At 39.1% G+C, this 27,653-nt stretch overlaps 1 protein-coding gene across 1 annotated transcript in view; it reads right to left on the bottom strand.

The window, feature by feature from the left end:
- Nucleotides 1-9,131: 9,131 nt before the first annotated feature.
- The window catches only part of gab2 (GRB2-associated binding protein 2), a 155,909-nt gene continuing 137,387 nt past the window's right edge, over nucleotides 9,132-27,653 (bottom strand). Inside the window, exons 6-10 of the mRNA XM_051665286.1 lie at nucleotides 21,681-21,966; nucleotides 21,010-21,100; nucleotides 16,747-16,846; nucleotides 15,937-16,059; nucleotides 9,132-13,334 (exon numbers count right to left, since the gene is read on the bottom strand). Of these exons, the coding sequence (XP_051521246.1) occupies nucleotides 13,191-13,334; nucleotides 15,937-16,059; nucleotides 16,747-16,846; nucleotides 21,010-21,100; nucleotides 21,681-21,966 (744 nt within the window). The 3' untranslated portion in view covers nucleotides 9,132-13,190. The remainder of the gene's footprint in view (nucleotides 13,335-15,936; nucleotides 16,060-16,746; nucleotides 16,847-21,009; nucleotides 21,101-21,680; nucleotides 21,967-27,653) is intronic.

Raw genomic sequence — 27,653 nt, 5'->3', positions numbered from 1 at the left:
ACTACTATGATCACCATGAGTGCCAACTTCACGATATATCCCACAGTGTTCTCAACAGCATTAAACTTCTAGCCAAATGGCATCAGTGGCCTGGTCATGGGAGAAACTCAAAGGTGCAATTTCTCCAAGAAAAACTCCACAGATAAGTCCTGGCATTAACCACCACTTGATATCAGGGTCATTTCCCCATTTTCGATATGTTCTCTTACATTTTTACCGCTTTGTCATTGATAAGATTTCTATCACAAAAATCAACAAGCAAGCACATTCAGAACTTACTGGTGGGTGTGGCAACTCGTAGCTCCTCTGAACAGGATTAAACACATTTTCTGTCAATCAGTGGTCTGGCTAATTGATTGAATGTGTGTGGAAATGTTTTTATTTTTTATTTTAGTTGCATGGGCAATAGAAATTCTTAATTTTATAATTTTAAAAATCCACCAAAATCATTCCAAAGCCGCCCGAATTTTGACCACCCGCCCAAACACATTTTCCCCCACTCAAATCTATTGAAAGTAGCCCAACTGGGCAGGAACCCGCCCAGTCTTGCAACATTAGGCAACGCACATACAAAGGGTTACAATGCATGTGCAGAATAGCAAGGAGAATAAAAACTTTAAAAAACTCGGATCAAACTGCCTGTTAGTCAATTGTTATTTTTCTTATCGACATGTCCTGCATTTTTGGGTTATTTTTTGTTTTGTTTTCAAAAGTAAAAATTGTACATTTCAAATAAGTTTTTAATTGATAGTTGATAGTTTTAGGGGGCTGAGATGACAGACAGGAGGGCTGAAGCCCACCTAAAAAGGGTCTAGAACAACCCCTGATTGTCAGATATACTGTAGGTTAAGAATCTCTGTCATCTTTTGTTCTTGCTACTATATACAGACCCACAGGGCCCAATACAGACTTCCCAAAGGTGCGGTCACATTTACCTTCACACTGCGAATTTCCAAAATTTTCTGTCAGATCTAGCAGTTACTGGGGATTGTTGGTGACTTCAACATTCACATAGATAATGAAAATGAAATATTGGGATTAGCATTTATTGACATTCTCCACTCTTTTGGGTTCAGACAAAATGTGACATGCCTAACTAACTGCCATAATCATATGCTAGATTTAATTATGTCATATGGAGTTGATGTTGATAGCATAGCAATTCTCGCATGTTGCTCTTTAAGGTCACTCAAACACCACGTTATCGATCTGGTAGAACTATTCTTTCGACCACTTAAGATAGCTTCACAAATAATTAGGGGTTAGCAGTGAAGCCACTATCTGTATCTGTATCTGTTGCAAGGCAAAATGATCTATTGTCTATCTGTATTTGGATATAACCAGATATAGGCGGGGCTTAACACAGAAGTGCGTCAAAACCAAATGAAAATAAAATTTTTAAAGGTAACTATTCTATTTATTGTTTGCATGCAAATATGCCTTGTATAATACATATAATTATTTATTTTATTATTATTATTATTGTTACTAGTAGTATGATGTATTCTTATTTTTGCACGCAGAACAGCACATTGTTCTATTAATGTAATTTAATCACAGCCTTTTGCAGTTTAATAATCATATATTGCTATATCACAATTTTAGGTTATTTTGAGTAATTGTGCAGCCCTGAAGTATAGTGAAATTAGTCCAATGATGCGCTCTTTAGGAAATCAAGTGACCAAATAAAAAACACATTAAAGTGGTCATGACATGAGGAATTTTCCTTGATCTTTTGACATATAAGAGGTCATTCTACTTTAAAAACAGTGTAAGTTTGAAAACGAAAACTTTTTTTAAACATAGCTGCAAAAACAGCTCGTTTAGATTTTGTGACATCACAAGGACCAATACATAAGCAAATGACTGCCTCTACAGCAAGACATCAACAGCCACTTTTACAACCCACCCACCTGCGCTCAGACAGAAAGGTGAAGAGGTGAGCACAACACAGATGGACCTACCATTCCTCTAGTTTACACAAAAGGGGACTCACACAGGACACCTTTTTTAAATGTTTTTCTACATAAACATGCACCCCCTCATAGAGACGCAAATGCTACTGCAGGAAGGAAAACTTTCCTCATTTACGTTCAATGCATAAGCCCTTCTATTTGGAGCTGTAAAGGTACAGACTGCTGATGGTCAACCCCCAAGGTGAAAATAATGCATTTGCTTGGTCAGATTTTCTGTCACTCTGCTAATACAAATGAATCAGAGAACCCTTCAGAATCTCCTGTGACATAATAATAAGCAGTTTTGATTGGCTGTCACAACTTAATGAGAAGATATTTGAGGTAGTCTACAGTTATTTCTACAGTTACAGTTTTTTTATTTGTTTTTATATATTATATATTTATAATTGTATATTATTGTATTTTAATACATTTATTTCCTAAATGCATATATATTTTTTAATAAATGGAGGAAAGAATGTTTCATAATTTAAATACATTTTCCGTCTCCATTTATGTCACCCTCTGAAGGGTTTGAAGGGGCTGACTGCACGCCACTGCATTAGTCATTAATCTTACAGTTCATACAAAATCTTTGTTTAAACACTGGCCCTTAACACTTACTTAGTTTAATAATTTTCAACCATGACTTGCACTGCACATAAATAACTAATATTGGCATTATATTCATTCTGTTTAGCTAGAGGGGAACTGGCCCCCACAGTGAGGCTGGTTTCTGCCAAGGTTATTTTTCTCCATTAACCAATATCTTATGGAGTTTTGTGTTCCTTGCCACAGTTGCCTTCGGCTTGCTCACTGGAGTTCTAAATACAATTATTATTTAATTATTTATTTTTATAAACAATTTTCAATCATATTTAATCAAACTGCACAATGATGACTCTAAGACTTTATAGATATTACAGTTTCATTTTCTGTTAATGCATGATTTTCTGTAAAGCTGCTTTGAAACAATGTGTGTTGTGAAAAGCGCTATACAAATAAAAATGCCTTTTTTTTTTTTTTTTTTTTTTTTTGCTTTGGTACTATTTTTACTATTTTGTTGAAGTAAATTTTCAAAACTCTAATTACTGATGTCACAACATATCATTTTTTTCAAACATTTCAGCATATTTTGACTAAGTACAAAATACAAAATGACAAACAAACGTTTACACCACACCAAATAAGTGTTTCCTCTATATATAACTTTCATTTCAGGTAATTGCCTTTCATAATGCTATTACCATCAAACTTTTCATTTGCATCTGTTCTCGTTCAGTTTAATACATTTGTTTATCATTTGATCCAAATCTTAATGATTAATCAATTAATCATTTGGTATATCTATAGATTTTCAACTGGTTTGACTATTTTATGTGTTTGTAAAATATCAACATTTACAGTAAATCACATGTTCAGAACAGGAAAACATTATGAATTTGTTATAATATTGCCAATTTACAGTATATCATACATAACCACTATTGTTTACAGTATGTACTATATGCATTCAGAGCATTTGCAGTTTGTCAACATAGTGCAGGATATATTGTAAGGAAGAGGTACCAAACAATGAATTTGTATACTGAAGGCCAGTCAGAGAGGTCACAGACATGGGCATCAGAGGGAGGAAGAGAGCAGGAACTGGTGAGCCCAATGACATCTGGGCCATCAATGTCCACTGTGTGATTCAGTAAACAAAAGCCTAACTACTGTAAAGCAAATTACAGGACTTCTCTCTCATTTGTAAGTCATAAAAGCGTCTGGTAAATGACTAAAAGTAAATGTAATTACTCACCCCAATCTGAAAAGGTAAACTGTCAATTCATTCATAATGGACTGTAAGAGTACAGTATAGTATGGTACAATAAATGGCATTTCAGTGTACATTACAGTACTTGTTACACAATTCTTACAGTATCACATATTGAGAACATACTTTGTGCTGCCAGAATAGACAAAGAACGTCAGTCCAGCATCATACTGTATCTTCATTGATCACATCTTTTGATCACACATTGGGTTGATGTTAAAGGCATTATGAATTTACAGTAATGTAAATTTGGTAAGGCAATTTAATTGTATTTCCTAATGTGACTTTACAATTGTAAACAAATTTATTTAACATTGTAAATGATCTCTGTTCCTTTGGGAAAGGAGGAAGTGGGAGCCAGATCCACATTCAACAAGACTTTAATTAACACATAAAATGCTGAACTGAAACATAACAACACACTGACGAACACACGCGTGTGTGTGTGTGTGTGTCTCTCTCTCTCTCTCTGGCATCCCCAGCTCTTCCCTAATCTCCCTCCCACTGATTAGGCAACTCAGTGTTGTGTGTGCATCCTCATGGCCCGGCCACGACCTCTTTCTCGTCACACTCCTCCACCGCCCAATTCAGGCCGGGGCGCCATCCAGACTGGCTTACTCCTCCCTCATCTCTGGAGGGGAGACGCTGCCCTTCCAGCCATTCTGCCACCCAATGGTCCTCCCCACCTCCTGTGAATCTGAGAAAGATGAGGGGAGGGGGGGAGAGGCAGAGAGGAGAGAGAGAGCGAGAGAGAAGAAAATGCTCTTCTTTGGCTCCCGCGGGCATGCCACCCACCCGGTCCTCAGTCGCTCCTCCGCCCCCTGGCGGATGACAGCCACTCCTCCATGCCCTGGTGGACGGCAGCGGTTCCTCCACCTCCCGGCAGATGGCAGCAGGTCCTCTGTCCCCTGGCGGATGGCAGCGGCTACTCTGTTCCCTGGCGGATGGCAACAGCTCTTCCTTCTCCTGGTGGACTGCAGTGGCGAGTTCTCCCAGACAGCATGCCCTTTCTACTTTTCCTGGGTTTCGGCACCAGTGTAAAAGATCTCTGTTTGTCTGGGAAAGGAGGACAAGACTTCAACAAGACTTTAATTAACACATAAAACACTGAACTGAAACATAACAACACACTGACGAACGCACACAGCATGTCTGTCTGTCTGTCTCTCTCTCTCTCTCTCTCTCTCTCTCTCACTCTCTCTCTGGCATCCCCGGCTCTTCCCTTATCTCCCTCCTGCTGATTAGGCAACTCAGCACCGGGTGTGCATCCTCACACCTCCTCCTCATCACAAACATCTTTAAGATTAATTTGAAACATGTATCTTGCATTGTTTGCTACAGAATGAACAGATTGATAAAATGACCAAATTGAAAGAAGATCATTCTGTTGTGTTAGGTTGATTAAACCAAATATTTTCATTACACATCACAATAATCTTGTGTTCTGAAAAAGTGATTATATGAAAGATGTACAACCCTGAAGAAAGCATGTTAGCAGGTTTTGAAAGAATGACTGACTTTGTTACAAGTGTGATCAGTTTGGTGTTTTGTACAAAGAGTTTTGAAAATTTAAACATGCATGTAAAATAGAACCAAAGCAAATAATTTTTTTTTTTTTTTTAAAAGGGGACCCCCATTCTGTCCATACTGGCCGGGAGAACGGCATTCCATACTGTATGTAAACAGACACTGGAGATGTAAGATGCCATGCCTGTGAAGATCAGCATCTCTGCTTTGGCCTATTGAAGCACCCCAACAATGGGAAAAGAGCAACTCAACTTTGTTTCAACATGGATTGTATTACGTTTGTGTTCAGAACATTTCAGCATGGATTGTATGTGTTTTCGCCTCGTATCAGCATGGTGGATTGCTTGTGAACCAGTCACAATATGATTCAAGCTTTGTAAATGAACTGTTATTGACGGTTAGCCAGTTGGATTATAAAAACACCTGACTTGGACCTGACTGCAAATCCTTAAGTAACCAGTTTAATTCCTGAATGTTTCAAATGTCATGACTGTTTGATAGTTTATGGTATTGCTGCACTTGAGTGAACAGTTTGATACATTCGGATGCAATGTGTTGGGTGTGCGTTATGTTGTGGAGCTTGTTCATTTTCTTCCGATTGAGTTTCAAATATATATGGCTGTATTTGAGGGGCTGCACGATGTTAGCCAATCATAACATTGGCCGTTTACACTGAAGCCTTGAAAACCGAGCCTTTCAGACAGAGAGACAGGGTGGAAAATGGACATATATAACTAAATTCAGACTATTGTTGGTGCATAAAAACCTCAGGGAAGATAATAAAATAATAATAATAAAAAAAAGAGTATGTCATTACCCCTTGAAAGGCCAAACCAAAATACAGAATGTGTACATTTAAGGGCTGATTTTAGGACTATTACTACCTTGCGAGCCAAATTTGGTCCACGGGCCGGTAGTTTGAGAGCCCTGCTGTAGAATATGATGAGAATAGTTTCCTTCCTTGCCTTCTAGTATGGTTAAACAATAACATATTGCCTGTACATTTTCAACATTGACTTTTAAGTACACTACAGTACAATGTTTTCCCAAAAGCAACATTACTAAGTAAAAATACATACAGTGCAAAAGCATTGTCTTAAAAACGTTTCAGTTTAATGAAACAGTTTAATCCGTGTACTAAAGTATTGTGCTCAAAACATGATGAATCATTGAGGCTCTGAGCCGCAGTATGTGGCTAACATACAGTGAGCCATTCTAGCTGTTGCCAGAAGGGGTCAGTGGGGGGTTGGGGATTTTCAGAATGCAGAAGTATCAAGGAGTGGCTCTGTTATCTGCACTGTCAAGGCATGGGAAAACAACTCACACCAGCCTGTTACTCATCAGCAACATACACCGATCAGCCACAACATTTAAACCACCTGCCTGATATTGTATAGGTCCCCCTCGTGCCGCCAAAACAGCTCCATCGAGGCATGGACTCCACAAGACCTCTGAAGGTGTCCTGTGGTATCTGGCACCAAGACGTTAGCAGCAGATCCTTTAAATCCTGTAAGCTGCAAGGTGGGATCTGTCTGTCTGTCTGTCTGTCTATCTATATATATATATATATATATATATATATATATATAAACACAACATGAAGTGGTCTTTTCATCCAGGATGACATTCCAGGATTTCCTCAACCAGGTTGTCTTTGATCATGTTAATTAATTGTTTTCACAGTTTGTTATTATTTGTTCTTTTTTCTCTTCATTTTCTATTTTTTAGGTTTAAGTTAATGTTTAAGCACTGTTAAATCATGTTCAGCACCCAGAGAGCTTTTCCAGATGAGTGGAGGCTGCAACGGGAGGACCAACACTCATGGCTGCCCATGACCAATGCCCACGGTTTTTAAATTAAATGTTCAAAAAGAACATATTGGTGTAGTAGTATTTGGGTCTCCACATACTTTTAGCAATGTAGTATATACTGCATACAGTATGTTTCCCTCAATTCACCGTACAAAGTTCTTACTTATGAGTTCAGCATTTGTAATCCTGATGTGATGTGCATTCCCAAGAGGACTTGAAAGTAGAATTAGCCTTAGATTGCATGGTGCTAGACAGACGAATGACCCACAGAAATAGCAAAACCTTTCCAAAATTCTAAGCTTCAATTTGATTAGCTGACTTCACACAATTTCTGGAAGTCGGTGTGCATAAGTATTTATAAGTTCACTAGTAAACAAAGTATAATTTGCAAGGGACCTGGCTGCCACAATTAATGCTGGTTACTGGATTTGATGAAGTTTGTCAGGTTTGTGACATTGAATGTTTGAAACATATATTGTATTTTGCTTTAACACTTGTCAGTATGGAATGAACCAACAGAAAAATGGAAAACTTGCCTTTGCTTTTGTCAGTCATGGCATCTCTACATGGTGCTAAACCCACGAGACCCAAGAGACAACAACGGCAATGGAGGATCCATTCCTGTATTTTAATAATCCATACCTCAAGTCACTACTGTGCTTTGTGTATGATCATTAAATGCACATATTACAAAATAATAATATTATTATTAGAGAACATGAGACTTGATTTGGGCCAGTAAACAACCACCCAGCATACCCACTGTGTGTGTGTGTTAAAAAAATTAATGCAAAAATCTCATACTTCTTAAACATCGGCATGTAACTTGTGCTATAGACATGAATAATACCTCAAATCATAGGACTTGTTAAGGAAAGGTGTGTTATTACTTTTTTAAGTGACCAGACACACAATTTTCGCCAAGCTAGTGAACTGTAAAATGAGCTATAAAACTCGGTCCCACTTTATATTAGGTGTATTTAACTACCATGTACTAACATTAAATACATACAATACTATTTATTGTAAAACCACATGTTGTTCTGCAAAATTCTCACAAGATTCACATTTGTTGAGGTACGGGTAGGTATAGGAATAGGGGTAGGGGTCCGTTTTAGAGTAAGGATTAGAGAAGGGTTAGGTTTTCAGTTAGGGATTAACAGGCTAACAGTGTAACTACAGATGTAATTAAATACAGGTACTTTAAATGTAAATACAATGCAACAATACATATGTACATAATAAGTACATTGTATCAAATCCTTAAGTACATAGTAGTTAAAGACACCTAGTATAAAGTGGGCCCTAACCTCACCACTCAAATTTTTTAAATCTAGTTCTATTTTTGAAACAGAGTAAACCATTACATTGTATATTATTATAATGTAATTTGAAAACCTAGACCTACTGTCTGGCAATAGCCTGTATTTTTCATTCATCAGATGGTTCAGATAAATGAATAAATAAAAATGTTAAAAAAAAAAATAAATAAAAAATTAAAAAAACATTTAATGAAAGATGTAATGTTTGGTGACTCGAGACTCAACTCGGACTCTAGCCTTAAGACTTCAGACTTGACTCAGACTTCAGATGAAAGACTCGTGAACATCTCTGTTTCATCCTAACTCCATATACAGCCTCTGAAAGCAAATTTTTCAGCTTTCAGATGGTTACAAGCATGGACATTTAGAAAACAAATGTTTTGTCTTGTACGACTGCAATTTTTTAGATTGTGCATAAACTAATGTACAAATGTACAAGACACAACTTTTGTTTTCTGTGAATGTCCCTGCTTTTAACCATTTGTCTAATTGATGAATGTATAACACAGGCTATTGCCAGACAGTGGGTCTAGTATTTCAACCTGTATTATAATAATATACAATTTAATGGTTTGCACTATGTTTTATGGATAAAAGTGGTTTGGTTGCACTGCAATTTATTTAGTTCAAAGTTTTAAGTACAATATCATGGAACAACAATAACACCAACACCAACAAAGGAAAAACATCTCAAATGTACCACATTTAAACTTTTAATGGCTTTGCTTGGAATATTGCTTCACAAAATCAAGACACATAGCATAAATTAATGTTAGTAGAGCCACAAATGCATACTTTGTACATATTTTGTCCACCTGCAAAACACAATAAATTAATAAATTAATTCACAAGCGACCAAGAGTTGAACAGAAATGCTATACAGAAAACAAAACAAAAAAAAAATTCTGACATTTTGTCAAAGTAGTTTTTTCTCTCATGCCCTGATTTCACAAGACCCCTTAACAAACTACAATAAAAAAAAAAAAACTACTACAGCTCACACACAAGTATTATATTCACTTGTACTCTCCCATTACAATACATTACATTTTTTTCAGAATAGAAAAAGACATTAAGAAACCTATTTCAGACACTCAACTGTTCACATAAGCATGGTAATTAACTGCTAAGGCCAATGCCAGAGTTAAGTCGTAACAGAATTTGTGTTCCACAAAGTTTAACATCATAAAATAATGGCAGTCTTGTAATGCAGTTTTTTTTTCTTTTTAATAAACCACTGAGTATGAAGGGATCTGAATCTAAAGGCCGAAACATATTTGCGGTCTGAACATGCTTAACGTGCGTTCTTGCATTACCATGGCAGGAACAAACTTCAGTACTCAAGGGGGCGATAGAGTTACCTTCAAACGTCTGTGCCATTAAACTGGATTTGTTATTATTCTGGTAAGTTGCTATACATATACTGATTTTAACTTACTCACACAGCAATTTTCTCTTCAAACTGTTGCATCGCCATGACAGTAGTTGGCTTGAAAGTGAAAAATCAATGTAGAAGTGGACAGTTCAAGGGGCAGTAACACTAGGCTTTGAGCACACACAATTTTTTCAGACAGCGCAACGGACCAGGATATGATGTCATGTGGGAGGGCTTCTGGTTTTAGTAAATAATACATCACAGATAACAAATAATATTATATTCAAAATGTTAAAATATTGAGTCTACTCAATTTACTACAATAATAAAACATGCAGCTTTGAAATAAGTATAATTTGTATAGGGCCAAGTGGTCAGCGTGTGACGTTTCGATCTTCTTGGTCATGCGTCCTCTTGTCATATGGATTTGCAGGTCAGATTTGACCAAACTTAAACTTTCATCTGCTGTGTAATACAATATTTCTTAGCATGAGCTTGCGTTTCTAGTCTCTCGCATTTGGATGCGTTTGAATGGGAGTAAACGGAGCGTGAAGTGTAGTGTGACCAGAGCTTCACACAAATCTCAATATAGCACCCCTTGTGGCAATGTTGAGGAAGCTGACACAGCCACCTCAGATAGGAGTTTCAGGCTAATAAAAAGGTCCAACTGGATTATTTCCATGCCAACATTGTTTAGCCTGTCGAAATGTAAAGGTTAATAAATTTGTGAGTCATTCTACAAAGAAAGAATTCAAAATTAGACAGTTTATTTCATGTCATTCAGTCAATGTTATATATTTACTATCTTGCCCCTGTGGCTTTCAGTATGTTGAAAAAAACTAATCGTCAACTCCGATTTCACATTAATGAACACAGAAGCGCAATTAGTAGAGCTGATAATAAATCACCTGTTGCGCGATACTTTGTAGAGCTACTGTCATTTTGTGGAATCGATATGGTACATCCCATGCATCGATATACCAGTGTTGAACAGAAATTGTTACAATCCGAGTGTAAGTGGATTTTCCGATTGGATATGGTTCAACCACATGGTCTTAATGATGAATTTAATTTGTCATGTTTTCTATAATTCTAGTTTGTTTTGTTTGTTTGTTTTTTTGCTCTCCAGATGATGATAGCTGTGCCAACACGTGATATGGGCTTTTGGATCATATGATCACTATGTGTTTGTATTAGACTAATTGATCACGTGTATTGGATAATTGAAGTATATAAGTGTGTTCATTGTTTGTAGATTAAGACAAACACTGAAGAAGGTCCAGTGGGACCGAAACATTTGTGTGTTTTTTAATACACACGGAGCACTTTAACTGCACATTTTTGTATTGATGGAATAATAAAAGAAGAGCATTGGATATTTCGGCTCACAATCCCTCTTTTTGTGGATAAATAAAAGTGAGTTGCATTTTTTCCATTTGGATTGTATTGAGATTGAAGCATTTGCAGTCACATCACACAATTTTTGACTAAGGTGCAAGATCTTTTTTTGATATTAATGTTGAGAAAGCAACATTTGCATTGTGTTATGAATTGCGGTCTAACAAATTTTGGAATGCAACAACGCATGAAATCAAACTTGCGTAGCTAGAAGTATGTTTCGGCCTTACAGACAATCTATGTAAGGTTTATTTAGCAATGAGTACACATCACTCACAATCTCGTAAGTAAAGTTTACACTAAATACAAAGTGGTTTAGGAATATGAAATGATTCAAAGTAAAAAATTTGTCTCCCAAACTGATAGAAATCTTGAATTTGGAGGTCCCAGCCCACCATAAAATACTGAATGAAATGACAAATTCCCCACAGTCTTTCTCGAATGATTGAACATTTATAAAAGACAATTCTTGATGGTTTTGCTTGTCCCTAAACTTGAGCAAGCACATATTTTTTAAATTCAGTTATGTTTGTATGGTATCTCCTTAACTTTTAATAATGCTAATATTACAGTATTCTCACAAATTTAGGCTTTCAAAGGAAGAAATGTCATCAAACTCATTTCTACATAATTGGCACTGTTGTCCATATTTTCTGCCAACCCGGTTACCCTTGCATCCTGGGCTCATTTGCTATGGTTCAGTCAAACAGATAGTCCTGCCCAAGACTTGTGCCATTGGTTGAGCCACTAGTTTACATTTCAGGCTGCTCAAACAAACCACATTGTTCAAAGAATCAGAGAGCCACTGTGTTCACACTCTTCAGGCAAGTCAACAAATAGCTTACTTAAGTTGTCTCTGCACATTAAACTGGGATAGAAGAATGTATTTTACCATTAAAAAAACAAACAAAAAAAAAACACCTTAAATTAACTTCAAATCCCTGCTATATGCAAATCTGTTAAAACAATCTTGACTGAGCATTGGATTATTCTTTAATGTTTAAGGTATTATTATAAACATGCACCCTCTAAAGTGTATTGACCTTCCAGTAATCTCCATAGACATAAAGCATGGCTGTAATAATTTATAGCTTCAGCTGCTTGCATTCCCCCTACATTTTGCTGGAGCCAGATGATTGATTGAAAGGAAGTGAGGTTAGCATGGGTTTATTTTGACCTCTCTCACTGACAGTGATTGAGAAAATATTTAAATTAGAAAGCCATTTGCTATAAAACCTGAAATAAAACACAACACAATAAAAAAATTAAAAAAAAACATTGGCTTGAAGGATATCAACAAATCGGATGTGCTGTATTATATGACTAGCGCATTGTTGTCTGTTTGCTCTAGCCTATTTTGTAGTGACATCCAGGAAAGCTTTGTGTTTGAGGGAAATGTGTTATACAGACAACTCCAACTGATTCAATTTAGCCACATTATGCCCATTCAGACTGCATGCAAAGTAAGGGATTGTCCACTGGATACTTTGAAATGCATATCTGGTGTCGAGCCAGCAGGAAATGAGTGATAATGGCCTGTCTATTTTTTAATTTATAATATCCAAAGCGACTAAACGCATAGACTTGTTAATGTGCTGTTCTGACCAATGTTCACAAGACTGCTCTAAATATGATTTTTAACAGGTCAAATATTTCTTAAATGACTCAAGTTTTCACTAAAGCCAAAAGAATGTAACTGCACCATTTCACATTGAACCCTTATGGTTCTTGACTCACAATCATAGAGAGCAAGTAGCTAAAGTTAGGTTGCACAGAACTTTTAAAAAGTTAAAGAGGTCTAACATGCTTTGCTTGACAGTCCAGGAGGTTCAGTGGGGGTTTTGTCCTCCAAAGACCAAATGAATGGGATCAGTTTGGATGAAAATATTCTCCAAATAAGGGTGTAACAGTATGAGAGCATTTTGGATGACATGAAGGAACACTTTCAGTGTGCCCACTCTTTGCCAGTGTATGACCATTTGAACATCAAGACTTGATGCCTTTCACCGGCTCGCTTGACTGTCGCACATCTGTCCACTCCTGCATGGTGTTCTGAAGGGCCTGTGTCTTCTCTTTGTCCACTTGGACATAGTCCACTTTTTCATCTGATGTCACTGAAGAGGTTGATGGCTGTAGGAAAGATAAAGAGATGTAAAGATTGTGCAAGAATGTGAGGTTACAGAAAAACTGCAATAACCATTTTGTTAGAACATTTGACTGCTATGTTGCAAAGGAATATGCACTTTATTAGGGGCCCAAGCACCTATTATTGTATCTGTTAGTTAGGGGTCCAAGCAGTGAAGCTAGATATTTTTTCCTGTTGAAAAGACTAGCATATGTTATGTTTTGGATGCTGGTCCTTAGTGTGGGATGCTGGTGTTCCCACCAGGCCTTGTGCAACCCCTGCGAACACATGCGTGGACATTGTATTTTGGATTCGCTATATGCAACGCATAAATTAATTCATTAAAACTGACTGATCTCAGTTCAGGAGACTCTGTGCTGTCAGTAAAGGGTTAAACTTTCGATGCACGTCATGTGACAAAAGAACATGGCTCCAACCACAGTGGTGTTTGTCTTTGGGAAAAACACCAATAAAACTACATCTGGTAAGAAACCTAATTAGGTTTTATTTTGAAACCTGTTTGAGTTTCATCCGATATTCCATTTGTTTTTTTGTTTTTTTGAGCAATTTATTGCGAAACGCCACGCTGCTAAACACAATGTACACTAATGTGAACTTTAACACATTTTTTCCCTTATAAATCCTATTTTTACTGTGCATTATCACACTGAGAATCACTGGGTTCATCCAAAAGCTGAAAAATTTGCTTTCAGAGGCTGTATATGGAGATGAAACAGAGATGTTCGCGAGTCTTTCATCTGAAGTCTGAGTCAAGTCTGAAGTCTTTAGGCTAGAGTCCGAGTTGAGTCTCGAGTCACCAAACATTACATCTTTCATTAAATGTTTTTTTTTTTTTTTTTACATTTTTATTTATTTATTTATTTTATTTCACATAAAAATCCTATTTGCAAAAATGCACTGCACAGCCAAGAGTAAATACTGGAATTTCTTAGAAACTTCCACAATAATTCTACCAATAATCCACTGGTAGCATCATTGTAAATAACAAGAAGGGCTTTTATAGGTAATTGTGTTTCTGACCAGTAAAATTGATTGTCTGTGAGTCTGAATCCTTTTTTTTTTTAAATAGGACTATGCATCAGGAATAATAAATCAAAGTGATTCAGGGATTATACATGATTCACATTAAGTAACCTTACAACAGCACTACTGACTTCTAATATCATTCTATTTATTACTATTTATTAATTTTAAGCTTGTTATTCTTACTAGTACCCTATTAATATAATTCCGTTGCACCTTGTATTATTATAATTAATATAATTATTATTATTATTATTAGTAGTAGTAGTAGTCATAATATATTGCAAATTATCATTTTCCAAGAAATAGAAATATATATTTCTGTCCCTGATTTCATCACTTCCACGCGCATTGCAAGGCTGAGTTTTTATTTAATTTGTCTGAAGACCACGGCTTATAAAAGCATTATCATCTTGTTTTTCATTTACTTGTATTTGGAATAATGCAAATGTGTAAATAAAGTAAAGATGTAGCACGGTTGAGAGCTGCATGGCCCCATTCATTTATAATCAGCTTTGAGAACAGAACGAAAACATCATCATCATCTGAATGAATAAATGCATCAACTGTTTTTATCAACGCATTCCAAGTTAAAAAAAATTATTTTTTCTTTTTTTTTTATCTCAATATTGTCTGTATACGAAAGACTCATCATGTTCACGAATCATTTTCCTCAAGTCCGAGTCAAGTCTGAAGTATTTTGAGGTCGAGTCCGAGTCGAGTCTGAAGTCCGTAAAAATGCAACTCGAGTCCGAGTCTCTAACTGGAGTGCCCATCTCTGGGATGAAAATAAGTTGCATTTCGAACTGTTCTGGGACCAGTGCAGACAGACAGCACACTCAAGGTTAAGTCATTCACTAAACAGGAAGCAAGGGAGCATCCTATACCGTAGCTCTCTATGCAGCTAAGTGCATTCACTCCTAAAATCAGACCAAAAGTTCAGTTTTAGGCTGCAGATGATGTTTGGACCACTCAACATGTTTGGCAGACATGGGATAATGGTAATTAGTACATAGATTCAGAACTTATAATTTAATTTTAACATGGTTGGCAGTGATTGGATGATGCTGGCCATTACTTTGAATCAGAATTAATTATGCTAATTTCTGATGTAATGTCTGTAACGTCTCAAAACATGAATAACCAACAGTCCTGGTAACATAATAAACTATTTGATTTAAAAAAAAATCTGACTTTCTATAGCTTGGAATTATTTAAAATTTCACAACGTAGTCCCACTGTCCACATATGTTTCCATAAAGTTTTAGGAAAAATATTTGCTCTAGAATTTTTTGTTTTGTTTTTTGCATGTTTATTAGGTGCTACTAGTTACAAATCAAAAAGGGAAATGGAAAATACACACAGCAGTCACGCTCGGGTCTCAGGAAGTTAACCAGCAAGATCTTGGTCAACCAGCTTCATGAGAAAGATAATGCTGGTGGATCAGCTTCACCTGCTATGTTTTGGAATGGCTATGTTGGTCCAAATGGAAATTCATGCTGGTCTTAACTGGTCTTTTCAGCAGTGGGTGTGATGACTTTAATTACAGTGTACCAGGCATACCTTTCTGTGTGGACCAGGGGAGCCAGGCTGAAAGTCCAGAGCCAAATAGTCCACATTACCACAATTCCTGGGAGCAGGACTGTTGGTACCACTCATTGCTGGGGAGGTAGATGCTGGGTTTTGCTGTTGAAAGTTAAATGGAAGACAAAAATAGCATGTTAATTTAGAAATTACTGATATACTAAACTATACCCTCTGGAAGAATGGCATAAGTAGAGAAAGATAGCCTTGTTGAGGAACTTGGTAACTATGTACAGTATAGAAAGGTAGTCTCGTATTTGAGGTTATTGGTTGCTAACTAGAATATTAGGGTTCCATCCCCTACTCATATGTTTTATCACCACTACTGCCTGAAACTGGTCTCTTAAAACTCATTAAATTGTCAGAAAAAAAGTGCAAAAATGTAACCTTTAGGGATACAACAGCTTGTCACTAGGGCAGTACCTTCAAAAGTACACCCACAGTACCTTCTTTACACTTTAACCCTACCTTGGTCTTTCGAGTCATTTTGACCCGTTTTTAAAATGGTTCTAAATGGGTCCGAAAGTTCTGCAAAGACTAGGGTTAAGGTAATAATATGTACCATTTTATGACAGATAAGGTACAAATACATTCCAACTGACATGCAGACTATACAGTAGGTGTATCCTCTACGGTATTGCCCCAGTGACAAGCTGTTGTATACCTAAAGGTACCATTTTTGCACACTTCTTCTGATAGTGTGTATTAAAATAATTGCAATTGTCACATTCAAGCCAGGTTCACACATCATGAATGGTCAAAGTACTAAGCTTGAAGTCTTGCCCTCACCATTGCCACATAGTTCTCCTCACTGTCTGCAGAATCAGTGCTGGTGATGCTCTGGGTGGAGATGGGCCGACAGTGCTGTGATGAGATGGAATTCATAGGCCTGTACAATAAAGCAAAGCTAATCACTAAACACATTCTCCAAAGCCTGGTGTAGTTGACCAAAAATAGATAAGGTGAAAATAAGCTTCCTTTATTTTGTCATGGTTTTGCTCTTCCTCCCAATCTACATGGAAAGGAGCTGACGTGACCCAAGAAAACTAGATCATTCCCATTGTAATCAAAAAAGCTGACTACACAGAGAAACAGTAGTGTAATCTAACACATACTGTTCACAAGCATACGCCATATGCCCACCTATTTTTATTCAAAAGGATTTTGTGTATTTTCACCTAAAATGAGTAATGATACGTATCAAAGGCCACCATAATAACAAGCTGGCTTTTGATCCATAACTTTTCAAGCTACTGAAGCAATGCCACAGCACCTTTAAATAAATTGTGGATTTGATTTATTTAAGAGATTCTCATTAAGCGCACAGAGAGGCAGGAGTGCTGACCTGATGGCATGGGGAAGACAGACTGTCTGATTCAGCTGAACAACCAATCAGAACATTCGTTTCAGCTGGGATGTGATATTTTTCAACCAATTAGATCATATTCTCCATTTCAGGACTGGGGGAGGGACATTTCTAGTATTCATAGTGAAATGCTGACATACGAAGAGTGCAATTCATTGATATGTACCGTAAATATACTTTGCTGCCAAAAGCGAACATATTTGTCATATTATTTATGCATTTAAAGACAACTTATGCTATTAAAACAGAATCATAATGAGCCTAATTGCCAAGTATGCATATACACACAAGGAATTTGTCTTGTCATATGTTCCTCACGAGCAACTTCAATCCATCACTGTCATAGGTCATGAAGAGCTAACAAACTTATCAAAAAATCAAAAGCCACAACACATATGTTAGATCCAATACCAACTAAGCTCTTAAAAGAGGTATTCCTTGTAATCTCAGAACCTCTTCTTAATATTATTAACTCTTCGCTATCCATAGGATATGTCCCAAGAAACTTTAAAATGGCAGTTATGAAACTGCTTATTAAGAAGCCACAGCTTGATCCTGGAGAATTGGCTAATTACAGACCGATTTCAAATCTACCATGTATGTCGAAAATACTAGAAAAGGTAGTGTCCTCCCAACTATGTTCATGTCTACAGAGAAATTGTATATATATTAACAATTTCAGTCAAGATTTAGGCCTCATCACAGTACAGAGACTGCACTTATAAGAGTTACAAATGACTTGCTCTTATCATCTGATCGTGGCTGCAATTCTCTTCTAGTGCTTTTAGATCTTAGTGCTGCCTTCGAAACGATAGATCACGATCATTCTCTTGAATAGGCTGGAGAATTATGTTGGCATTCGTGGACTTGTTTTAGCATGGTGCTATTTATCAGACCACTACCACTTTGTATGTGTAAACTAGGAATTGTAAAATCAAACAAAAGTTAAGAATGAAGTGCCACAGGGATCAGTTTTAGGGCCTCTGCTTTTCTCCTTATACATGCTTCCCGTCAGAGATATTATCAGGAATCATGGAATAAGTTTCCACTGTTATGCCGACGATACCCAACTTTATATTTCTTCTAAACCCAACGAAAATTCACAATTATCCAAATTAGCAGAGTGTATCAATGAAATCAAAGATTGGATGGCCAGAAATGTCCTTCTACTCAATTCCGACAAAACAGAGGTACTAATTATTGGACCAAAAACTTCTAAAAATAAGCCGCTAAAATATAATTTGACTCTCGATGGATGTACTGTTAAGTTGTCTTCTACAGCGAAGTACTTAGGTGTTATATTTGATACCAATCTGTCCTTTGAAAATCCATCCAATGTTTGTAGAACTGCATTCTTCCACCTCAGAAATATTGCTAAGTTACGACACATTGCTGCTGATGCTGAAAAACTAATGAATGCGTTCATGACCTTAAAACTAGATTATTGTAATGCATTACTGGGAGGATGTACTGCAAGTTCAATAAATAAACCTCAGTTGGTTCAAAATGCAGCTGCCGGAGTGCTGACTAGAACCAAGAAATATGATCATATTAGCCCCATTTTATCGTCGTTACATTGGCTACCTGTTAAACTTCGTATTAATTTAAAAATTCTGTTAACTACATAAAAAGCTTTTAAAGCTATATTCCATCACGTTCATTATGATCACAAAATTCTGGCTTGTTAATAGTTCCTAGAATATCAAAATCCACAAAAGGAGGTAGATCCTTTTCCTATTTGGCTCCTAAACTATGAAACAGTCTCCCTAACACTGTTTGCGACACAGACAGACTCACTCAGTTTATGCCTAGACTAAAGACTCATCTATTTAGCCAGGCATACACCTAATTTATCCATCAACTCACAATTAGGCTACTTTAGTTAGGTCTGCCGGAACCAGAAACATCTATCATGATCTATAACTCTACATAAAATTGAAAAGCATCTACGCTAATATTATTCTATTTGTTTCCATGTCTCATATCCCAAGGTTACCAGAGCCGGCCAGATCCAGCTCCGTTTCTGCTTGGTGTTGGACTCCACTTCTATGTGTCGCTGAGTGATGATGACAAACTACAGCCGGTACTAGCCAGACATCACTTCAGTCTTTTACGATGGACATCAGAGGATGAACTGATGCCAACTCCAACTGTAAGACATCGGATATTTCATATGCCACTGCCTGAACCTTGGACTTAAGATGGACCCCTCCAAACCTCACCGAAATGACCTGCCGGTTGAACTGCGATGCACCTCATTGATCTCTGACTGCATCACCTTTGTCTATTGATGGACTACATTCTTGAAATGGAATACAAAGACTATCATTTAATTGCCAACAAAAGCCCTCATCAGCCAACTAACAAAGGACAATGCATCTATGTGAATGTATGCAGTTAATCCAGGATGGACTTCAAAGACATTAGTCATTAATCTTACACTTCATAAAAAATGTTTTTTTAAACACTGGACCTTAACAGATTTTTTTAGTTTACAAATATTAAACCATGACTTGCACTGCACACAAATAACTAATATTGGCATTATATTCATGTTGTTTAGCCAGAGGGGAACTGGCCCCCAGAGTGAGCCTGGTTTCTCCCAAGGTTATTTTTCTCCATTAACCAACATCTTATGGAGTTTTGTATTCCTTGCCACTGTTGCCTTCAGCTTGCTCACAGGGGTTCTAAATACAATTATTATTTAATTATTTAATTTTTTATACACAATTTACAATCATATTTAATAAAACTACACAATGATCACTCTAAGACTTTATAGATATTACAGTTTAATTTTTTGTTAATGCATGATTTTCTGTAAAGCTGCTTTGAAACGATGTGTGTTGTGAAAAGCGCTATACAAATAAAAATGACTTCACCTGTGCTGGACAAGGTAACCCAGTTGTCCTGTAACTATATCACACATATCACATGTATCAATGGTGATTTTCTCTCTTGATATATCAGATAATTTCAATGTCTATTTGTATAGTAGGAAAACAAAGAGAACAGAGCACACTGTGATCCACAAATTATACAAATACTTAACTGAGATATAGTTAACTTAAAAGAACATTAGGCTTTTTAATTTTATTTCACAATGATTAAGATATTAATAGTAATTAGAAGAACATCTGAACACATTGATTAAAAAAAAATTATAATTTTTTTTTACACGGTAACCTGATTATATATTCCATAGCTATCCAGCAACATTCCCATTCTTAGCAACTATCTTGAGCTGTGACGTTAAAGGCAGCAGACAGGGAAAAAAAATATGTAAGTAAATATGCAGTATAAGTCCAACCCATCCAAAAGATGTATTTTGTCAGAATATAAGCTGACTTTTGAATGGCAGTCTTTAGAGATTGCTTTTGGGTCCAGATGGTGTAGTTACAGCATCTACAGCAGGGGCAAACTGGGCAATACTAACCAGCCAAACCTTGATCCATTGGAGTACACACTGCAAGTGCCCAATGTTGCTACGCTTGCATAGAAGACAAGCTTTGTTGCTTTTGTTCTGTGTAATGGGAGTTATCTACATTTGTTGCATTGCAATTTGTCTCTCACCTTTGGTGTAGATTGGGTTTTAGTTGTACTGTTTTATAAATTAATAAAGTAGCTTTGAACGATCATATCACAAAACTGTCCTTTTCTAAATGGGGAGATGTGCAAGCACTCACATTGGTCTGGTCCAAGACATGGTGATGGGGCTCTTGAAGGGAAGTTCATCAATAATGCCATTGTTCCTCAAGTCAAGAGGTGTTGGTTTTGCTGAAAACAGAGACACAATTGGCTTAACTATTAAATTCTATAATCTACATTGAGTTTTCATTCCATCCAACACCGCAGGAAAGATTATGCCAGAATTAAGCCAAAGATAAATTCTATGACACTTCAGCCACACTTGTATGAATGTCATTGCATTTGATAACAAAATATCAAAGCAAGTGGTATCTACAGGCAAATGATGCTACAGCTTTTCTTAAAACTATCTTTACTTTTCTTAGCAATTTTTGCAATTACTTTTAAACAACTTTTGTCAAGGTTAAGTCAGTTCCCTTCAAGTTCACACAGGTGTCCTAGCATAGTAACTACAGGTGTAGTTCATCACATTAACTATGGACATATAACGTTTGACAACCACAAAATGTCACAACACTCTTTTTGTCTTCATTTTAAACAGTATATCTATTGCTTTATCATTTTATATCTGACAACCTTACTTGATTTTCATATAATCTTATTTTCATATAAGTGCCACTTGCTTTTATTTTGTTATCTAATTCAGTGACATTCTAAATGCTTTTTAGTGCCACTGTAAACACAAACTTTTGTGACAATGTCCTCCCACCTGTCCTGTTGGGTTTAAGGTTGCGATTGATTGGTGGTGGTGTGACGTCACTCAGTCGGCCAGGTCGGAGACATAATGACGCTGTACTGCCCTTCCTGGCGGGCAACGTTGCAGAGAATCCTGGGAAATCAAAATGGTGAGGACCTGGGCTCATGGGAATGTAATTATTTTTGGGACTGTCAGCAAGGGCGGCACTGAGAGGAGATGAGGATGAGCCAGGATTCATGGGCACATAGTTATCCTCAGAACCAGCACTGTCGGAGCGGGTCAATGGGGCCTTAGTTCTCTGTAAAAGAGAGAAGAAAAATCCAGGTTACACAGTTTTCAGATCAGTGTTGAAAACCACTGTGACATACACAATTTGTTATATCATAGTTTGAAACAGACTTGATATTGTCAGTCTGTGGCTCTGTTAGTTATGGGATCTTTTTTTTAGGAAACGATGCCATTTGTATGCCATATGTGCCCCCATGACTCACTACTGATTTAATAAACAGTATACTGAACTTAATCATGTTATTTGACAGGCTCTGTTTAATGTGTAAAAACAAATTTTATTTTAAATACTTGCCTTTTATTAAATTATCAGCCAATCTGTATTCCTCCATTTAATTTAATGGGTTAAATAGAATACAATTTAAATTTAGCTTTAATTGAAATTAAAATATCCTGTTTTCAGTGTCTTTGTATTTTTTTTCTAAAATGCTTTATGAATTTTCTCCTGCACTTTCTGTTTATCATGTTTCTGTTGACATTTCCCCCTTTAAAAAATGCATTTATTTTGTGACATAATCTTTTTTTACTACATGGTTAAAATACAGTACAAGTCTTAGAGGCATTATCAGCAGTTCATTATGTTTGCACTTAAGCTACGCGTAAGTTACTCTAGCTCAATAATTCAATTATGAAAAAAAAACAAAACATGGTTTATACAGAAAAAAATATTGCTCTTGGCACAAAGCAACAAAGCACAAGAATATAGACTCTAAATAATGTGGTGTGGTTCAATGATATTTAAGTTAAGCTATAGTTAAGGCTGTTATATATGGTATCAAAATCCTGTCAAAAGTATTGCGGTCACGGATCCAAAAATAATAAGCGTGAATCAAAATAATAAGCGTGAATCAAAAAATAATAAGCGCAGATAAAAAATAATAAGCGCGATAATAAATAAAAAGCGCAGATCAAAATAATTAGCGCAGATCAAAAAATAACAAGCATGAATCAAAAATATATAAGCACATTTAAAATATGCTGCAAAAAAAAAAAAAAAAAATTTAAGCAAAGTCATCAGAATTGCAAACAAAATCATGTTTTCCTTGGATATATTACTGTTTTTTGTGCTCTCTGACAATTTTGCTCATATTTTAATTTTTTTGTATGCTTACGCTGTATTTTTCTTTGCTTTTGTTTCCAAGTTCTGCGCTTGGTTTTCCAAAACTTGTGAGCAGAGTTACATGTAAATCAGGGGATGTTTTGCATCCTTATTGGTCCACTAGTTCTTGATCGACAGTCTCTCCTCTAGCCAATCATTCGAAGAAGGGAGGTGACGTCACTCCAATGCAACTCCGACGGCTGCTGCTCAATATTATATTATTTGTGGTTGATAGATACGCTGCTTGTGTCTGTTTTTAGTATTTTCTGCCAGCTCTAGGAAACAATGTGTTGTCTGAGTAGGCCATTATCATAGTCCGTTAACACGTATCGAGTCAGCTGAATTTAGTTAGCAGAGTCTTTAGTTTAGGCATTATTTAAGACTTCCTTGTTTGTAGGTTATTGGCTGCATATCTAAAAAAACAAGGCTGGGTTAGTGTGGATGTTTGATGCATGTTTTAACTAGCTGTACCAATGTAGTCACGAGTTCAGAACCCAACTTGATCCGATTTTCCATGTTGCTGAATGTGCCATTATATACTGATCCTACATTGGCATGGCTACATGTAGTTTCTTTTTCCACGATACTTCAGCAAAATCAGAAACAAGTGACCAAGCGTCCCTATATCAATAAATAATGCAATAAAGTTGGCTTAACGTTGGACGTTCTTTATTCACAAATAGTTGCAATCTCTAAAGATACAGGCAACATTGGCGCATACATATCCAAAACATTTACAAACATTTCCATAACAGAGTATACAACTTCAATAACATTTGAAGCAAATGACTTACAGTCATACAACCAACTCCAAAGTGTGCATGTGGGTGTAAGCAATAATGCACACCTTTTAGATTTTTGATATAATGATTAAAAAAAAGTCAAATTATATGTAAGCATTTCTATATTCATCGGTATTGTAATAGTCCTTGGTGTCGGGATATGGATTTTATTTAATGGAAAAGTGGATCAAGTTGGGTTCTGAACTCACGACTACATTGGTACAGCTAGTAAAAACATGCATCAAACATCCACACCAACCCAGCCTTGTGTTTTTTTTTTTTTTTAGATATGCAGCCAATAACCTACAAAAAAGGAAGTCTTAAATAATGCCTAAACTAAAGACTCAGCTGACTTGATACATGTGTTAACTGACTATGATAATGGCCTACTCGGACAACACATTGTTCCCTATCTGTCACTCACTCGACGTTGGTGTCAATGTAGTGACACTAGGGGTCACTCTTGGGAGCCCGAGACACCTCTGGTCTTGATAAAAGGCCAATGAAAATTGGCGAGTGGTATTTGCATGCCACTCCCCCGAACATACGGGTATAAAAGGAGCTGGTATGCAACCACTCATTCAGATTTTCTCTTCGGAGCCGAACGGTCATGCTCACTGAGCTGAATACTACTGTTCATTCACCTCTGCTGGATCTGACGGCGCATTTCAGCGGCTTCTCCCTCCTCCGCACTGGTGCACTGCAGAGAACGCCCCTGGGCGCTTCGGCAGAAAAACTAGAGAGTATATTTTCTGAAAGAGCATTTTTCCCCTCTAAAAGAGTATATATTTCTCTAAAAGAGCGCACACACGGAACGTCTTTTTAAAGACACGTCTTTTTAAAGATGATTTTTCAATTGTGTGTTATTCCTGGTTGTGCTCGTTATCTCTCGCCTTCTAACGGTCACGATCACTGTGTTTCGTGTCTGGGCACTGCTCACGCGGAGACAGCGTTCGTGAATGGTCATGTTCTCATTGTGAGAATATGTCCATGGCAACGTTGTGGTCGCGGCTCGCCTTCGTAAGAAAGCGAGCCACCCCAGAGGCTCCCGCCTCGGTCCTTTTACCCACGGGTTTGAGGCCAGCGCAGCTAGCACTGGGGGCGATTTGGGGACCCCAATGGGACCGCCTCCGCCGGGTATCCCCCGCAGACCTCACATTCCCCAGCACACTCGTCTGCCCCGATCGGGCTTCCGGGTGAGTCCGCTGACTCGTCTCACGGTGAGTTCGACCTCTTATTCGGAGCCCGCGAAAGTGATGAGCTCTCGAGCGCAGCATTGGAGAGCGGGCTCGTCCAGTCGGAAGCCTCAGCTGGGCTCCTCCCTTCGGGGTCGATCGCCCAGTCACAGGCTGACACAGAGATGACGACATGCTTTCCCGGGCAGCCGCGAGCGTCGGTTAGAGTGGATTTCCCGCTCTTCCCTGAACCCTCGCGGCTCGGTGATTGGTTCCTGGGCTCGCGGCGCCGTTCAAAGCCACGCCCGCCCCCATTCCTTTCTTCCCGGAAGTGCATGAAGAGCTGACAAGGTCACGGGAGGAACTTTTTACTGCCCGGTCCCGATCTTTTCAGCTTCCCCGCTCTCACTACCCTCGATGGTGGGGCGGCCAAGGGTTATTCGGCAATCCCCCGGTGGATAAAGGCGCTCGCGGTGCATCTATGCCCGCAGAGCGCCACCACCTGGCGCGGGTGCCCAAAGCCCCCGTCCAAGGCCTGTAGGTTTACGTCGTCTCTGACGGCCAAGGCCTACGGTGCCGCTGGACAAGCCGCCTCCGACCTGCACGCCATGGCTTTCCTGCAAGTCCGCCAAGGCACTAAAGGAACTGCACGAGGGTAGTTCCGCCCCAGGATTGATGCAGGAACTGCGCTCGGCGACCGACCTCGCTCTCCGAGCGACGGAGGTCATGGCGCGGTCTCTCGGGCGGACGATGGCCACACTAGTGGTCCAGGAGCGCCACCTTTGGCTCAACCTGGTCGAGATGGGTGAGGCCGACAAGACACGATTCCTTGCTGCCCCCATTTCCCAGGCGGGCCTATTCGGCGACACCGTCGAGGACTTTGCCCAGCAGTTCTCGATGGTAGAGCAGTAGATGGATGCTAGCCGGTATATCCTGCCCCAGCACGGCTCAAGATCCCGCACCCCATCTACTCATCGCCCCTTCAGCCCGGCCCCGGCGTGGAGCCCACCGCAGGAAGCAGACGCCACCCGTCTCGCGGCCGCCCAGAACCCGTGAAAGGCTTCAAAGCGCCCTTGAGACGGGTGACCCAGGGACAACAAAACCCGCTGCTCTGGAGCTGGTAAGCAGATCTTCATCTTTTTGTTACCTTTTGCATTTAATTGCGCTGCATACCCAAGTGGCTGCAGTACTCAAGAGCTCAGCAAGAGTGGTTTCCTTGTTCACTGGGTCACGTATCCGGTGTGTACGGCTGGCATCACGACCACCATCCACCACTCCATTTGGAAGGTTGATGCTCCAGCGGCGGTCTCCCGCCGCGAGGCCCCACCTGCCGGTACATCCGATGACGTTGTCCCTTTGGTCCCCCTTGCGCGGAACTTGGACGCATGGCTTGCACCTTCCAATCCATCACGAGGGCTGGTCTGGACCGTCCGACACGGCTGCGTGATTCACTTCGCCGGACATCCGCCCAGGTTCAGCGGTGTCCACTTCACCTTGGTGAAAGACGAAAACGCTGCTACCTTGCGCAGAGATCGCTACCCTCCTACGGAAGGACGCGATAGAACCTGTCCCTCCAGCCAAGATGAAGAAAGGGTTTTACAGCCCCTACTTCATTGTACCGAAAACAGGCGGTGGGTTGCGGCCAATCTTGGACCTGCGAGTACTGAACCGGGCTTTAGACAGACTCCCGTTCAAGATGCTGACGCAAAGACGCATTCTAGCGAGCGTCCGGTATCAAGATTGGTTCGTGGCGGTAGACATGAAGGATGCATACTTTCACATCTCGATCCTTCCTCGACACACACCCTTCCTGCGGTTTGCGTTCGAGGGTCAGGCGTATCAGTACAAAGACCTCCCTTTCGGCCTGTCCCTGTCTCCTCACGTCTTTACGAAGATCGCAGAGGCTGCCCTTGCCCCGTTAAGGGAGGTGGGCATTCGCAATCTCAACTATCTCGACGACTGGCTAATCTTAGCTCGCTCTCGAGACGTGTTGTGTGCACACAGGGACCTGGTGCTCTCACACCTCAGCTGACTAGGGCTTCGGGTCAACTGGGAAAAGAGCAAGCTCCTCCCGGTTCAGAGCATCTCTTTTCTCGGTTTTGGAGTTGGACTCAGTCTCCTTGACGGCACGCCTTACGAACGATCGCGCCCAGTCCTTACGAACGATCGCGCCCAGTCGGTGCTGGCCTGTTTGAAGGCGTTCAAACAGAAAACAGCGGTTCCACTGAAACTTTTTCAGAGGCTCCTGGGGCATATGGCATCCTCGGCGGTGGCCACCCCACTCGGGTTGATGCATATGAGGCCGTGGTCACGACAGACGCCTCCAAAATGGGCTGGGGCACTGTTTGCAATGGGCACGCAGCCACCGGCCTCTGGACGGGTCCGCGGCTGCGTTGGCACATCAACTGCCTCGAGTTGTTGGCAATTCTGCTCGCCCTGCGGAGGTTTCAGCCGTTGATCCAGGGCAAGCACGTGTTAGTTCAGACGGACAACACGACATTGGTAGCATATGTCAACCGCCAAGGTGGTTTGCGCTCTCGTTGTATGTCACAACTCACCCGCCGTCTCCTCCTCTGGAGTCAGCAGCACCTCAAGTCGCTGCAAGCCACTCACATCCCGGGCAACCTCAACACTACGGCGG

This window comes from Myxocyprinus asiaticus, chromosome 31, assembly GCF_019703515.2.
Source record: "Myxocyprinus asiaticus isolate MX2 ecotype Aquarium Trade chromosome 31, UBuf_Myxa_2, whole genome shotgun sequence".
Classification (NCBI taxonomy): Eukaryota; Metazoa; Chordata; class Actinopteri; order Cypriniformes; family Catostomidae; genus Myxocyprinus; species Myxocyprinus asiaticus.
This window is presented reverse-complemented; position numbering and strand designations above follow the sequence as displayed.